The following is a 16831-nucleotide window of genomic DNA, read 5'->3' on the forward strand; positions in this document are numbered from 1 at the left end:
ATTTACAGTCTATGGTTAAAACAGAATCGACCAATTTAAGAGCACATTTAAGTGGTTTTGCAAAATATATTTTTTTTTTTAAACTGTATTGATCTCGAGGCGCTATATTATAGTGTGATCACGTATAGCTTACAATTGGTTTCAGTAAAGGAAATCATAATTTATAAATATATACAGGTTTCTATCCATACGTATGTTTTTTTAAGGATATTTTTCACCCTCAAGTGTCTCAGAAACTGTGGCCAGTGTTTAAACTACCTGTGTGCATGTGGACTATTCAGTTTTGTTTATCCAGTAGCCTACATCTGATATCAGACATGGGACAGTTGATGAGGACCTGGGTGCAAAGATGTTGCAAAAATAATCACATTTCCTATGAGCCCCCTCCTTGCATCCTTAGCTCCACTGTCAATATTTTAGTTTAAACATTGCTGACCGTTTTTTAATTTCTGTGTACATCTGCAGTATTATGCCCTACATAGGGAATGGCAGCAGCTGTACCTGTCTTAATAAGGACCAATGAGCACAAGCTTTCAACTATAGGGCATAAGCATTCATCTTAACCCAAAAAAAAGGAGCAAACAAGTCCGAGACCAGCGAACGTGCCCTTTTCTGATCATTTTCCCCCTCACTAAGATATTGGTGAATGAAGCCCACAGCACTTTTCTTAAATGTTATGTCCAAAATGTTTTGCTGTAGTTATTTATCACTGCAGTGCATTGTTGCATGTAAAGATATAAATAAAAAAAAGCTATATTTATATTGCCTTTATTCAAATTTCAATTACAAACACCCATAGTACAAAAACAGATCCATTGACCACCCACCCCTCCCCCGACAGAAAATTCCTCATTTAACAGATGTTAAAGAAAAATGTATAACTGAATAACACACATCAAAATTCATCACATTAGTTCACCTTAAACATTCAACAGCACAATGATACTTTCACTCATGTATTCAAACTCCAAAAAAGAGGGTAATGTCTAATAACAGCAATTTTGTACAGTCCTCAGTGGAAACAGGCAGCAGTATCATAATTTGTTTTTCAATTCCCTCCTTCCAAATAGTTTACCTTTTACACAACCTTTACAGATCAGTACATTGTATTTGGTAACAGCTTAAGAATAAGCATAGAAAAAGAGCAGGAAGACTACATCAATATCACATTTAGCCTAGTGATAACTTTCTGTAAATTCTAATCCCACTTAAGAATCAAACATGAGTGTCACTCTTAAAACATCTTCAGAATGTAATGTTGCTAGCGATTGAATTGGTTGAATTTTCATTAAATTCTCTTCTAAGGGATAATATTTCAAAACATTTGGTTTCCATTATGTAAAAGTGGATAAACTTTGTGACCAGATTCTGAGTGCTTGAGATAGGATGGCAGAAAATCGAATATTAAAGGTTAGTCCACCAAACTGTGGCAAGTGAACCAAATGGAAAATATATCAGGCTTAAATCTTTGATAAATACACATAAAGCAAACTTGTATAAATAGGACAATTGTTCTTTGAGTCACAAAATATCTGTCCAAATAATTCAATTCTTTCTACTTATGATGTGAGCTTTAATCAAGTCAATGGGTGAATTTCAGTTATTGTATTGGGCTTGGATTGTTGCAAAGTCAAAATTATGTTTGAATACTCTCAAAGCAAGGGAACCAAAAATGAAGAAAAAAAAAAAGTTTAACAGACTCCCTTAAATCAACATAAAACGGACACACAGTGTCACAGAAGCAAAGCCTCCTACACAAAACAGCAGAGGAGTCCAGTCACTGATCCTGGTTCAGCTGTGATTTTAGAGATCGAAAAATATCTCATGTCCAGAAACACCAGGAATAAGCAGATAAGATGCCGATGAAATATTGACTGCATGCGTCTTTCAATTTTGCATCAAAGCAATGCTCTGTATTTTATCAAATAACACTGACAAAAGAAAAAAACTAAATAACTTATGAAACAGGTTGAATAAACAAACAAATTTGCATTCAATTTGTACACTTCTCTTTCCAACAATTGTGCAACCAAAATGTTCTTATTCAAGATGCATGACACTGTTTGAAGAGCAAAGGCAAACTCTTTTATACTTCAGGGCATGAGTGAAATCTTGCACATATCAGTAAAGAAAAGTGCGATGTAAAATCCAACATCACATTGAAATAATATAAGATTAATTTTTTTTCTATGACAAAAGGGAATTCAGAGATTCACACAAACGCACACACACACACACTCTAAGGCATTTATGCCCTATAACTATTGTCCAACATTTAGTGGGAGGTAGCCTACAGTACCTTGTGCACTGAAAATTTTTAGAAAACTGTACATCAATTTACACATGGCAGGCTTACTCTTTAGCAAGCTGGATCTTTTGACATATCTCTCACACTCTGCACACGGACTTACTCAAGCGCACATCAATCAAGCTGGGTGGGGGTCAACATTAACAGCAGCAATACCACCTGCAGGAGCAGGCGTCTCTAGTTTAAAAGCCAGGGTTTCATACAAGATGTTTGTGTTTTGTTATCAGGGATGTAATCGAACAGAAGCTATCAGAGGTGAAAAGAAGTGATGTTTGATAAACCTAGAGAAAGATATCACACCCCCCCACAGCTTAGTTTGCAGGTTCTCTAGCTGTCCTGTCCTGATCAAACACTATTAAGACACCGAGTTGAGTTGTCTCAGTCGCCTGAGTTGATGACAGTTTTCACAGGCATTGTATGCAACATAGCTTGGTTGCACTGATTTTTTCAGAAAACATACATTTTTCTTTTTTTACCCTTTTTTTAAATTCATTTTTTTTATTACCTAGAAAAAGAAAAAAAGCCCTTCATTACATGCTGAAGTATAAATTAGTTGCCAACATGGGGCCCCCTGTTGTTTGGATGACTGTGATATCTATCGTTAGTTCTACAGTTTTTAAAATCTATAAAAATTCAACGTTTAGTCAACCTTAAAAAGAAAAATATGCTCTGATCTTGTCTCCTATACTTCTTTTAGTGCACACCAAGCAGTCGGTGCAGTCATCAGTGGTTCAAAGTTTTTTTTTTTATGAATAGCACTTCAAAGTGTTGAGGCATTAGGGGAAGTCTGGTGATGGCAGCTATTGGCCGATGAAGATTGAATAGACAGGGAAAATCAAGAAAAAGTGTGGGTCCTGAATTCACAAGGTATTGATAAATATTTCCAGTAAGAGTTAAAGTAAGAGGCATAATGACTTTTTTTCTGTGCTGTTGGCACTTTCTCTATGTTGGGGCTTTTAAAAATTAATTTAACTTTTTATTTTTTTAAGGGTAATTAATATGAAATTGCAAACTTAACCAGTAGATAACTGGTTGATAATGATAGGTGAATAGGTTAACAACAGGTCCCTTTACAGTTTAACCTGTTGCACTCTTTAAAAATATAGAAGATACAGCAAAGAGAGAAACTGTGTGCACGGGGATCAAACTAATTACCAGCCATAAGGTAACTATGTTTTGTACATTTAAAACACCATACCAAACTGTGTTCTTTAAAATAGATAATTACATCATGTGCACTTAAAACAGTACTTGAACTTCTATGATGCACAATATGTCTAAACAGTGCTTAAATGTACAAAATATTTTCTAATGTTTTGAACATGAGGCCAGATAGCACGACTAGCTTGACAAGTGTTTGTGGAGGCGCATCCTTTCTTACCTTTCATTTGTAGTCTTAAATAATGGTGTGCACCCATATTTACCCGTTTCCTTCTTACACTCCTTCTGATTTCTAAATGTCTCTACACTTTGGACACACAGAATGCCCATCGAACAGCCAGCTGAAAGAGCCGTCATGTGCAGATTGAAAAGATGCAAATAGAAAGGAATCCTTCAGCCCCCAAAACAGTCAGCATCAACACATCTCATTTCCTAGGAGATGTTGAAGGATAGGCAACTGAACTCACTTGGACAGCTGAAAATACTTAAGAATGCAACAGGATCCTCTCAGATTCTAACAATAAAAAACCCTGCCATTTTACGGAGGGCTTTGGGGAATCTTATCTGTGCATCTCGGGTGCATTTTCACTTTACCAAATAACCAGGTGATGCCAGGTGTTGTGGGGTCGTTTTCCTCTAAGTTGCTTCTTAGTTAATCTCTCAAACAGGTGGATATCCTTCCCCTCACCATTGATACTTTCCAACACAGACGTCAAAGGCTTTAAGATGTCCCAAGCTACACCAGGGGCCTAACGTAGCCTGAGACAAAGACAATTAGATACGTGTTAGCACTGACCAGTGGTGTCTTGGTGTGAAGTCATGCAAAACTGTTTATCTCGCACACCTTGAAAAAACCTGGATTTTAGTCCCACTGGGACCGAAAAAGCCCTCTGTTTCTTTTCCATTTATTAAGAATTGGCGCCCACCATCTACAGTGACAGGCATCAAAACCCAGACTTTTTCCCCATCTCTCTCTCCCATGCTCATAATTTGAAGTTTCTATTACCTAATGCTAGCTGCACAGGAGATCATCCAGGCCAAGAGAGGGCATTTTATCAAAGTCACAGGCGTCAAACAGGTCGCTGATTCCCTGGTCGTCTCCCAAACCTAAAAGGTAGTCGTCTTGGTCCAGAAGAGGGGGGCCAAGGTTTAAGAACGGTCCGAGAGCCGAAGGCATCTGATCCTCTGTCTGCTGTAGAAGACTGGTGTAAGGGGATGAGAGGGGGGAGAGAGTAGTGACGGAGACGGCGGCGGAAGGAGGAGGTGGAGCCAGCGAGGGACTGGGAGAAGTGGTTGTGCAGCCAGTGTCTGTGAAGGAAAAAAGAAAGAAAAGTGGAGTTACTTACTAACTCACCATAACCAAGGAAGTTCCTACCTATCATGACTTCGTAGGCCAAAAAAGTAGCCATGTTGAAATGTTTGTTGCACCTTTCATACTCATCAATGATGGTTTGTTTTCCTCTGAAATAGCCTTATGTTACACATTCCAGTAACAGTCAATAATGCTGCTGTGTGTGGGAGTTACTCATACAAACCTTGAATGACTTTGAGGAAAGGCGAGTTCCCGTTGATGTCCATGTTGCTGTGTTTTACAGGACTCTTGCAGTCGTTCTCATCATCAGGGCACAGCAGGACTTCTATAGGACCCTTGGTGCTGGTCAGGTGGATGGATAAACTCTGGACAGGGGAGAAACATCAGAATTTCAACAGGATTACACTTGATTTGAGGGATAATTAGGATCTATTGAAGCTTTACAAGAAAGACTAACTATTTCTGATGCCCAAAGCTGGTGTCATAAGAAGTAGTGTAACAATTCATGAGGCAGCCAATCAGATTAGCAGAAACTTGCAAGTTTAAGTTTGCTTGTTCATGTGTATTTTGAGCAACAAGTTGGGAATTTAAAGAAAATTTAAATTTAATGTGCATCAAACATAAAAACACTATTCATATCATTCCAGACTAGAAGGTCCTGTACCAACATTTGGTTTCCATACTAATGGGCTCTTGGCAAGATAATTTACCCACATTTACACACATCACAGTCCAATAAGAAGTGTCATCACAACAACGATGAAACCCTGGCTTGTGTGTTTTTTTTGTGCATGAACACATACCTCGTCTGGGTCTGGTACTTCAAGTTTGGTGTCTGTGGGCGCTTTCACAACAATAACAGTCTGATCTCTGAGATTGCCCAGCTGTTTGATGTCTTGGTATGTTACATAGGCATATGTGGAGAACAAAGGGTTAAGGAAAGAGCACTTCAATGTCAGTAAATGTCATACTTACAAAAAGATAAGGAAGCTTTGTACAAACCTTAAAAATGCAGAGGTGATTTCAGTACCACACACTTACACATACTAGTGTTACAAGCTAAATAAGCCATTCAAAGTTTTATACACCAATATATTGAAGTGAGTGAGCGTCAGCAACAAAATCAGCTTGATTCAATCGTTTCCTATTTGAGTGTTGGGAGCTGCAAGAAACACAACAAGCTGTTTTAACCCATATGCCCTGTTTCCATTTTCCTTTTGTCACTTCTATAGACATGGATGATGAATGAGAAAGGAGAGCTCAGTAAGGGACTGGCTCTTGCTTTTCTCACTTATCAGAGATTGTTAGCTTGTTAGTAAGTGGAAATAGTGAGGCAAAAATAGCAAGACATTTATTGATGAGCCTTTGGTGAGTGTTTTCATTTTAGTCAATACAAAGCACCACACTAACGTTTTTCCACCACTGCCATTCATTATTTTTTTTTAGCCAAAAGAATTATGAAAATTCAGTCAAAAGAAGTAACTGAAGAATCATTTTAACTTTTATATTACATGTCAGCTCACATCAAAAGGATATTTCTGGTTGCTTTGCAAGTCGCTCACATGCCTCATGTCCAGGCTGCATTTCTGGATGAGTTGTTCGAGTCTGTGCTCTTCTTCTCCCAGTGCAGAAACCTCTGCTGTCAGTATCTGTCTCTGGCTCAGTGCTCCCTCTACCTCCAACAGACTGCAGCCCCTGTGAGTGAGAGTGAAATAAAACCAATACTATTCAGACACAGCTCTGGAGAAGAAACCCCTGGCTCCTGAAGCGATACTTTATCATCAATGCAGGCATGAGAAAAACCATCTAGTCCTTTATTAGCTGACAACTAAAGAATTGCTAACTACGACCTTGTTTATATTAGCATAGTGCTGCTAAAGTGGTCTGCTAATTAATCAATATTTACTGTGCAAACGTTTAAAAGAATCTAACATTAGGCTTGTTCTTTCACTCATGCTGCCAGTAAGATAGAAATAACCTAACTGTTACATTACAAGCGTTAACACATCCAGTGGCTTACCTAGGCAAATATAAACATTCAAAATGTTCAAGTCTGCCTTACCTCATTTTACATTTTTCTCTTGATTTTTTTCAAATACTTGTGAATATTGTTTACCTTGTATAAATTGTAATAAATATGAATATTCTAGGAATACTGTAAATAAGAAAGAAATATGATACATTGAAATGATTGATGTGATGGTAAATGTTGGTCTTTTATGTCAATTTCAGTATAATGTGATATAGTATTAAAGAAAGAAGCATTATTTTTATTATATTGGTGTATAAAATCAAAGATCAAAGACAAGGAAAGTTGATTTTGAGTTAGATATCACAATTCTCAGAAGCCAAGCCGGCCATTTCCAAACTTGAGACTGCCACGTCCCACTGAGGAAATAAAAATTGGGCAAAAATCGGCCGGATTAGCTTGTAGTCTGTACCCCGCTTAATTTCCAAAAGAATCGTCATAAACATTAACTTCTGTCATGCCGCGCTGCAGCTCAGTATAACTCAGGTTTTCTGCTTCCACATGTTTCACTCAACCCTGATGATTGTTTGTTATTTGGTGCAGTCATTTGAAAAATAAAATCACTTTAGCTACATGCAATTTTTGTTGGTTTTTGTTCATAACAGATTTATGTACCATTGCTTGTCATACATTAAGGCAGATATTATTGTGAATAAAAGATGGGATTGTACTTGTAACCTAAAATAACCCCTGTATGGCACTAATGGGCTTCTAATCACTGCAATACAGAAGGAAAGATGAATTAAAACATTGTATCTGGGGTGCTGGTGGCGCAGTGGTTAGTGCGCGCGTCCCATGTATGGAGGCTGTCGTCTCAAGCAGGCGGCCCGGGTTCGCCTCCTGCCTGTGGCCTCCTTCCCGCATGTCATTCCCCACTCTCTCTCTCCCTGATTTCCGACTCTATCCACTGTCCTCTCTATCCATTAAAGGCACAAAAAGCCCCAAAAAAACCATTGTATCTGTAGAGTTATCTGAATCATTTTCACCCCAGAAAAGGAAAACCAGGCCTTCAATTTGAAATGTTGTATATCTCATAAACCTATAAAGAAACATTTAAACAGCTCAGGAGTCTCATTTATAAAACAGAGCGTAGAACCTGTAATAAAAGTGTACGTGCAGCTAAAACTCAGAAATGACATTCGCCCCAAAATATTCAGATTTATAAAACCATTCATACACACACCGGCATGCAATGCTCCCTTTATAGAACGATAGACATGTTCCGCATGTGATTCAGCCCCCATAAGCCACCCTCTACACGCCCAAATTCAACCATAAACAGTCAATGCAAAGCACCTCATGAATGAAAATGTATACAAATGAGCAGCGCAGCTCAAAGGTTACCAGCACTGAATCAAAGCCACAAACCAGAAATAAGACGTAGAAAATAAACATTCTGCCGCAGAAATGGACATCGGATTGCAGCGTCACTAACTACAGACAAATCTGAGAATGACACTGCAGCAAACATCCGCCGTTAAATTTAAGGCACAAGTGTATCTGCAGTGTTGACATGTTTCCAGGAGCATCAGAGATTCTTCATAGGTCAGAGTGCTCATCTCAGTTAATCGTCTCTCTCACTCTATACTATCAGTTTGTTTGCTGAACAAAAACTTTTAAAACCACAACATTTATTTAACACCAACCTGAGAGAGACACACAAAGACTTTTGACTCCCAACAAACACAGATATGCAACCTTGGTGTTTTAACATGAGAAACCAACATAGTTGCTCCTTACTTGTGCAGGAACTAGCTCGAACTATGGACATTTGTCTGCTCTGTTCGGTGCCCTCATTGAAAAACAAGAGAGGGATACTAAGTACTGGAGAAGTAGGAAAACCATGAGAAACCGAACATGTCAGTGTTTAATTCATCCTTTCATGAAGAAACTTAAAAATACAAAGACTAGTTTTAACAGATGCTTGGGTCACCAGGAATAATAAACGTTCTCTGTAACAAGATGAAAAACCAGATATGTAGAGAGAAGAACCACTTACATCCATTGAATGTTGTTCTTTGATTTCTTCTTGATGAGGTGAATACCTTCTAGCACATTGGTGATGTCATACAGCCGCCTTTTCTGTACCTGAGGGTGGAGGATATAAGTTTCATTGGTTTTATTTGTTGGTTGATTTAAATGTTGGGGGCGGAGAGGGGGAATAATCCCAAACATCGGTATCAAAGCTTTGAACTGTTATAGACATTCATGATGCCCCCCCCAATGTTGCCAGTATTAAGAATAGTTCAACAGTTTTGTCAGCATCACTTACAGTGTTAAAGAAATGTATTTTATTATTAGGTTGCTTCTTTATATTTTCTATTCAACTACTTTGAATGTGAAATTACCTGCAAGGTTTCAGCGGCAAGATTGAGGTCCAGAACGCCATCTGAAGACTGAGCGAGGAGTTCCACAAACTTCTTTGTTAACAGGCCCAGGGAAGTGTCGTACCGCGTTTTCTCTGGTGGAGACTTTGGCGCTATGATGCAAGCAGAGCAATGATTAAATACAGAATAGGACCATTGAAATTCATGCAATAACATCAAAGGGCTGTCAATCAATGGTTTAAACATATATATTGTGAAAAAACTAACGTGACCAGTTAAGGCTGTAACTTTTCTGTTACTTGATTGGAAGAAGAAAACATGCCAGTATCTTGTTTTTTTTTACAATTCTAAAAAAGGAGATTCAGTTTGATATCACATTAGCATAGCCCGTCACTAGAGCACAGGAGGAATAGACCACTGAGCATGCATAGTTTGCATGTGATGCTTCTGCTTTTTGAGAGTACAAGAGTGTATTCTCTCTCAGTAGCACCTTGTTCCAGTGCTGCTTGAAACTGTGACTACATGTGAGGATCATGCATGATGCATGTCCTGCAGACTTTATCACTTAGTTTAGTGTAAGTCAACAAGTAGTAGGACACGGTGAGCCTTGTTTAAAAAGGTCCCTTTTAAAGGGATGGTCTCAAAGACTAAACTAGGGACAGCAGCTAATGGGTTACACTATTATGCACTACCCCAGTTTAAATCATCACAGTTAACTACCGTAAAATCTTGAATATAAGTCGCACCAGTATATAAGACCAATCGGTTTTTGGAGGTTTCCCAGAAAGAAAAAAAGGTTTAAACTGTCTGCTGAACACAATATAAATCGGCATGTAGGCAAAGTCCACAACGTGCAGTTTGCGAGCAGCTGTGTTGCTCTTTTAATACCATCTCTTTTCGCTTTGTGGCGTTTGCACTCCTACTAGCGACAGTACGGTAGTTTAGCTCTCAGCCTACAGGGAAAGTTGGCAAGTATTTATAGCCCCCTGATTCGTGCTGCCCGACTCCGCTGGTCACTCTTTAACTTTAATATAGGACTATTTAAATCAAAAGAGCACAAGATTTATTTACTGAACAATATGTTAGTGTTTTCTTTAAATGCATTCGAGAGGGAGAAAATATGTGAAAGAACTGTTCATTTGCACATGTGGACTTCAGTTACTGGGTACTGCACTATATTAGCTTTTCATAAAAGAAGCATATGGATAGTTCATATGTAGTTGACACATGATTTTCTTTTCTTTTGTTTATGCACTTGCAGGGTCCAAAATGAACACCCGCCAAGTGCCAAATGCGGGTAGATTTTCCGTTTTTAGCGAGTACTTTTCAGAGGGCTATCCGCCACAGGGCGGGTAAATGTTTTATCAAAAAGTCATAAAAACTATGCTACAAGTATGAAGCGCGTTAGATGTTGCTGCAGCTACTTGTCTCTACTCTCTCTGCTGTCATGACTGTGAGCATCGCAGGGCACACTGAGACCTACTGCCTACAAATAATACATTTAAAAAAAAATATATATATATATATATATAGCAGATATATTTTTTACAAATTCTCAATTTCCCGATCTGATAAAATGATCGAATCCGTGACTTAAATCTGTTATTGATTAAACAGACCATAATCCCTTCTCAATTAAATGTACTGTAACAGATGTGTATAGGACACAAAAACACAATTTGTTAATTTGGCGGGTAAAAAATGTGTTTGGCCAGTGAAATTTTTCATCTACCTGCCACCTTGGCCGGTGAGTCAAAACGTTAATTTCAGACCCTGTGCACTAAAATGTCAAGAAATACACAAATTCAAACATCCAGAATTAGATTAAATATGTGACACATGCTGATGCATTTAAGAATTGACCTCTTGTTTGTTTTACTGGAATCTCATGTTTGGTTAAAGGAGGGATTAGGCAAAAGTTTTGACAATTTGCAGAGGCATAATGGGGGAACGAAGAGAGAGAGAGAGAGCGAGAGAGACAAAGTGATCCCCCCTCTACCCCTCTATACTGTCTTCAGAGTTAGTAACAGAGGCGTTACAGGGCGAGATAGATGAGCAAGCGGGGCAGTGTAGCACTTTGTGTTAGAACTTATCTGACTGTGTCTGTATGTGGAGCTTTCAATGTGCTGTACTTCCACAACTCCGTAATGCAATGCTAATTCAGACTGGGACACAAATTCTAAGCTGTTGAGGAATCAATTTGAATGTACAAAGACAAGATGACGGCTGTTACGCAGTCTGAAAAGGGCTACAGAGAGGGAGAGAGATGCTGTCCTGTTAATAATGATTCATGCAGCAAAAGACACTGTCCTGTAAACCTGATTTTTTTTTTTTTATAATAATTTCAGAATCTTCACTGGTAGTATATTTAACAATTAAATACAAAAAAGATTTAAAAAAATAAAGCCGTTCTCACATCTGTATTCCTAAAATCATCTAGATCATTTCAGGAGGACTGCTCCTCCCTGTCAGACGGGAGGGGGTGCGCGAGTCTCCTGAGGTAAGACAGGATGTTAAAAACGACGCAGAAGTAGCGGACGAAGAAGCTGAGTCTGCTATACAACGCTATAATGACAATATTTGACTTTATATCAATGCTACGTGTAGTTCAGCGAAATCACACTATTAACAAAAGAGCGAAGAACAACATACTGACCAACAGAAAACATAATGCATTTGTTTAATTTCATGCACGGAGATCGTAGCGGTCACATGTATATACTAAGCACCATGCAGCAGTCACAGTATATAAACGTCACTCCGACTGCTATTGGCTCTAGGTGAATTCTCCAGATAGTATCCTGCGTTCTCCGATCAGCTCACTCGAACTTGCTGCAGAACCAGAAATAAATACTCTCTCTGGTCAGTTTTGTGCTCATTTCAGAAAGTTTGTGTGGTGTCTTTGTATTGGAAACATTAAAAGCTGCAGTGCTGAGGAACTAAAGCTGAGTCACTGTCGTTCTTTTTCCAAATCAGGAAATACTGGAAGTAAATCGAACAATTATGACCAGCTGTAAATTTGTGATTTACATAAAAGGGTGATCTCAAGCTAGCAGGGTCCAAAATTGTCTCTCAGGTATCTCCAACATATTAAACTGCAAAAGAATAAATAACTTATGAATAAATTCTGATTCTTTTTTCAGTTCCAGTCATATTTCTGAAGACCATGCAGCATAGAACTGAAAGGACTAAATAGTGAGTCAGGGGCCATCTGGCACGATAATGCGGGGTCATTTAGTTTTGTTTTTTGTGTTGTCACAACTGTATAAATAAATTAATCAGGCAGAATGGGGAAGTAAGTTTTGTATTGTGTGAAAAAAAGCCAAATCAGATGATAAATCTGTTTTTGACACAACTAATACAGGAAGAATATAAAGCACAAGTATTACTAAATATAATATTGTGAAATCTGGAATATAAGTCACACTGATGTATGAGATGCATTCTGTTTTTGAAGGTCTCTCAAACAGAAAAAAAGTTTAAACTGTCTTCCTGCGGCACAATTTTAATTGTGTTCACCGAAGTCGACAACGTGCTGTTTTCTGTACAGCTGTGTCGCTCTTTTAGTACAGTCCCTTTTTCTGCACTACTACTAGCTACAGTACAGCAGTTGAGCTCTCAGTCTGCAGTGAATGTTGTGAGATAAGCTTGTGAGTGCTCTGCCTGACTCCGCTGGTCACTCTGTAATTTAAATATATTCAATCAAAAGAGCACTCGAAAAGGTTTATTTACGGATCAATATAACCCTGTTTTCTGGAAATGCATGATTATGAGCTTGTGACCGAGAAAAGATGTTTAAAGCAGCACAGCCAGCCTGGTCTGTGTCGCTATCTTTCCCAGCACAGTGTTTAATCAGTTTGCAATACACAATGAATGTGGAAGAATTTCCAAACAAGTCAAGTCGTGCACAGTATGTGATGGCAGTGTTTCCCATTAATTAACTAGACTGTGGCGGCCCGCATAAGAACATTTAAAGTACAGTTTACCCCGTTAAAACTGCACCGCTCAGCTGCTCACCTGTTGTCTTGAAAAACTGCACTTTAAGTTTACTTATAAGTCTTAGCATTAGATCAGACCTTTTTTTCAAGACTTTCTCTTCCTCATTCTGTCAAAAACATGCATTTAAAGATAAAGGTGGGTCCATGGACCTCACTTGAGAGGGAGAGAGAGAGTTATACGGGCGAGCGAGAGTCTGGAACGTGCCATTGCGCATGCAAGTGGACGGACAAGAAACAAAAAGTAAAATTGATCATCTGCTAGAGGCTGGAGAGGAACGATAATCATAACTGAAAGAGGAGAAGGAACTGTATACCGCAAATTCACTTTTTATTTACATTCATTTAGCTAAGTGCTCTGCAAGAGCACAAGATTTATGCATTTAACTTTAAAATGCAAACATTTTTCTCCCGGAGGTGCATGCCCCCGGACCCCCCCAAGAGGGTTTGGTGTCCCCCCACCATAGCCTCATGAAATCCTGTGGGAAACACTGGATGGTGGTGGCGGCACCCACAGTAAAGACAGCATTTTATACTGATACATTAGTCGCACCGGTGTATAAGATGCAGCCAACTTTTTGGATGAAAAAATAGGTATTAAGGTTCGAATAACTATTCACTGGATTTTACGATTTACTTATTTTAAATGAGTGTTAAATTTCTATGTTGTTTTAAGAGCAGAGTTAAACCTTCCACTTAAAAGTGAGAACTGAATGGTTGTCCTACTTGATTATGTCTGGACCAGAACAATGTCCACTGTTTTAAACTGAATGAGAACACTGAACATGTCTTTTTTTTTTACATAATCAAACAGACTTTAGTGTATATGGAGGGTGAAGGAGAGTTCCTTACTTCTAGGTGTCTTTATCCTCGCCCCATTGGTCACCCCAGCACTTCCTCTGCCTCTTGGTGTCCTGGTTGGTTCTGATTGGTACTGGTGGTCTGAATCATCGAGCGCCAAGCGCCTTTTTGCCTAAGACAAGTAATACAGTTAATACAATACAGTTGACAACAAATATAGGCGTTAACATTGCTTTCAAAGAATCCCAACTTCAAAGCCAGATCCACCGATATGCGATTATGAATGCATCATTACTTCTATCATAGTTTTCCAGTGTCTGTTATCTCCTGTGATCTAAAGTATAACGCAAATTATATGTCAAATCTGTTGAAAGTGTAATAACTGTGTGCTACTTTGTACATTTTAATGTTGAACTCCTCAGGCATTAGTTTGGTGAGGAAATCATTCTCGAGTTGTTTTTCCATTTCAGTTTTTATAAAGGAGTTGATATTGTGTCATAAAGTTCAAGAGATAAGAGTCCCTTCAGTTGAAGTCCAATATCACATGGAAAGAAAATGCCAATCTAATGATGTGGCACAAAACCAGTGGCTGACATTTCTTAACTCACTGGCCGGGGCAAACCAAACCCACATTGCTTAAAAGTGACTCACACCCAATGCTTTGATCACATTACATAGTTATGCCAAATTAAACTAATACAGGCCTGTTTATAGGCACCAGATATCTCCATAACAAAATGAACCGAGTAGGTACATGACGCCTTCAGAACATTCTGTGCATTTATTAATCAAACCCCATCAACAACATCTTTCTGAAAACTACTTTTAGGAGCTTATTGTCTAAAATAATGCTGCATTTGAAATGTCAATACCATCCCCCCTTTCCTTCAGTGATTAGATTGACAATGACTGCCTGTCAAAATCAGTTGTACTAATGTAGTTCTTGTGAGGCGTATGTGTTAACTATTGGTTTAAAAATTGAGGAAGCATTTCTTCTTAACCACTTTTGGAACATGTTTTTGGTTTCTATAGCCTCAATCTGAAAGCTTTATGCATAACCCAGTTGAATCCTCATTCAAGTCCCAGTAAGTGTTAATGGTCATGATGGTCTGGTAGTTTGCAGTCTCTTCAATCAGTGGAACCTTGGACTTCAGGAGGGGCTTGAGCCCACCCAGTTGTAGTTTCTTGGAGTAACACACCAGGACCAGGGTGATGGTCCACTGCATTTCCCTCTCAAACCTCTTGAGAGGGAATAATTCAACAAACTATCATGACATTTAGTATTTCGTGCACAATTATAACCATCTTTTAAAAAAGGTGTTCACTTCATTTAGCCCAAGTTGAAGAAGAAAATAATATGCCCTCTGTTGACAGTCAAAATGTCAGCCATTTTATATCAGCAGACATCTCCCCCAACCCCCCTACATGCTCGTGGCTTCAGCCTTGGATTGTGGGGCTGCTTTAGTTCATAAAAGATAAATAGCCAGAGAAAAACCAACACCCTGAATGTTCCTGTGACGACTTTAGTGTGGTTTGTGCAAGATTCAGAGTACAGGAAACGTGCAAGTCAGCACTAAAGCAAAAGTCAAGTTTCACTTTCCATGGCATGAAAAGCCCCATAACCTTAACACTTTTATTTACAATAACAGGGGCATGAAACACAAAAAAAATAAGGTCGAGGATGTCGACGAGGAGTCATTTGTACCATCCAAATACTGTTGCTAGCCTTGAGAGCTAACACATTTCAAGCTTCATCCAAGTTGCATGTGCAGAGACGACTGAGAGAAATATCACTCGAGTTGTGTCGAACTGAAGCAAACCTCTTGACACTAATATGAACATAAGTTTGCAAGTTTAACCACTCGTTGCTTAAAAGAAAAGCTACATGTGCGCTAACTAAAGAGCCAACTAGCCCAACAATCCCCCAACCCCCCAAAATTAAGACACAAACAGCAGCCACTAGGCCAACGCTAACCTTACTCATCTTACCAATATTTCCATCTGGCTGCAAGGGGGACTCAAAAGCACCATGAAGTTAGCATAGCACGACGTAAGATGACAGGTCTGCGTTTAAGTGCACAAAAAACTAACTTAAACTCAGAGTTAGACTCCCTGCAGCCAACAAAACCACTTCACTAAACCACTTGGGGTAACTTAGCTAGCGGTAGTTAGTTAGCCACCTCGCTGGCTAAGCAGCTAACATTAGCAGCCCGAACAACAAGCTCGGCTAGCATAGCAAGCTAACATCAGGCTAGTTGAAGTATATGTGTTAAAAACGAGACGTGTGGGTTATTACCGGCGGTCTTCCGAGAGCGGGCCGTTGTCCTGCTCCGTTTGCTGCAGCTTGTTGCGGAGTTGTGTAAATGTTGTTTATCTGAGGTTCAGATAAACACACATTTGATGTCTGTGTTACGTTGCAAGGTGGTGGGGTGGTAATTATTTGAAAGAAGGTAGCGTTAGGTTGACCAGGGTTTAAACGATCCGACAGAGTAGTTAAGATTATATTATTGTCCAGAGGAGAGCCCCCGACCCCCGCTAAAATCACTTTGTCCGGAGCCGAAGAGATCCCTCTTCTCATCTTGCGTACTCGGGGTAACCCCTTTCTTGTCTCCGTACTTTCAAGCCCTTATGGCTGCTAATCCGTCGCAGTGGATACAAAAATAATCAGACAGAAGTGAAGATGAGAGTCTGATTCATCGACTTTTGTGTAGTATTTGTCCTGAAGATGGTGCATTTAGGCAGATGCAACGGATTAAAAAGTAGCGCAACTCTCGTCTCCCTCGTCTAGAAATGGCTTCAGGAAACGGCCTGATGAATGAAGGGATACGGTTTACGCGCTCAAGAGCCCTCCCGCGAAACTCAGATTTCCCGGGAAATTTTTAAACGGAATTTACATGT

At 39.1% G+C, this 16831-nt stretch overlaps 1 protein-coding gene across 1 annotated transcript; it reads right to left on the bottom strand.

The window, feature by feature from the left end:
• Positions 1-752: 752 nt before the first annotated feature.
• Positions 753-16749, bottom strand: LOC109984435 (transcription factor E2F3). The gene is made up of 8 exons (XM_065958090.1): positions 16230-16749; positions 13985-14105; positions 9159-9289; positions 8810-8898; positions 6314-6476; positions 5585-5695; positions 5005-5146; positions 753-4777 (listed from the first exon to the last, which is right to left on the bottom strand). Exons 1-8 carry the CDS (start codon positions 16509-16511, stop codon positions 4482-4484), a joined length of 1335 nt encoding a protein of 444 aa, XP_065814162.1. The 5' UTR covers positions 16512-16749; the 3' UTR covers positions 753-4481.
• Positions 16750-16831: the final 82 nt, after the last annotated feature.

Source organism: Labrus bergylta, chromosome 8 (genome assembly GCF_963930695.1).
Source record: "Labrus bergylta chromosome 8, fLabBer1.1, whole genome shotgun sequence".
In the NCBI taxonomy this organism is placed as follows: Eukaryota; Metazoa; Chordata; class Actinopteri; order Labriformes; family Labridae; genus Labrus; species Labrus bergylta.

Coding starts and splice junctions, on each gene's coding strand:
- LOC109984435 (XM_065958090.1), bottom strand. CDS start 16,511: ATGAGAAGAGGGATCTCTTCGGCTCCGGACAAAGTGATTTTAGCGGGG. Junction 6,477..8,809: donor AAGAACAACATTCAATGGAT/GTAAGTGGTTCT, acceptor TCTCACTCACAG/GGGCTGCAGTCTGTTGGAGG. Junction 5,147..5,584: donor AAGTACCAGACCCAGACGAG/GTATGTGTTCAT, acceptor TCCCCTGTCCAG/AGTTTATCCATCCACCTGAC.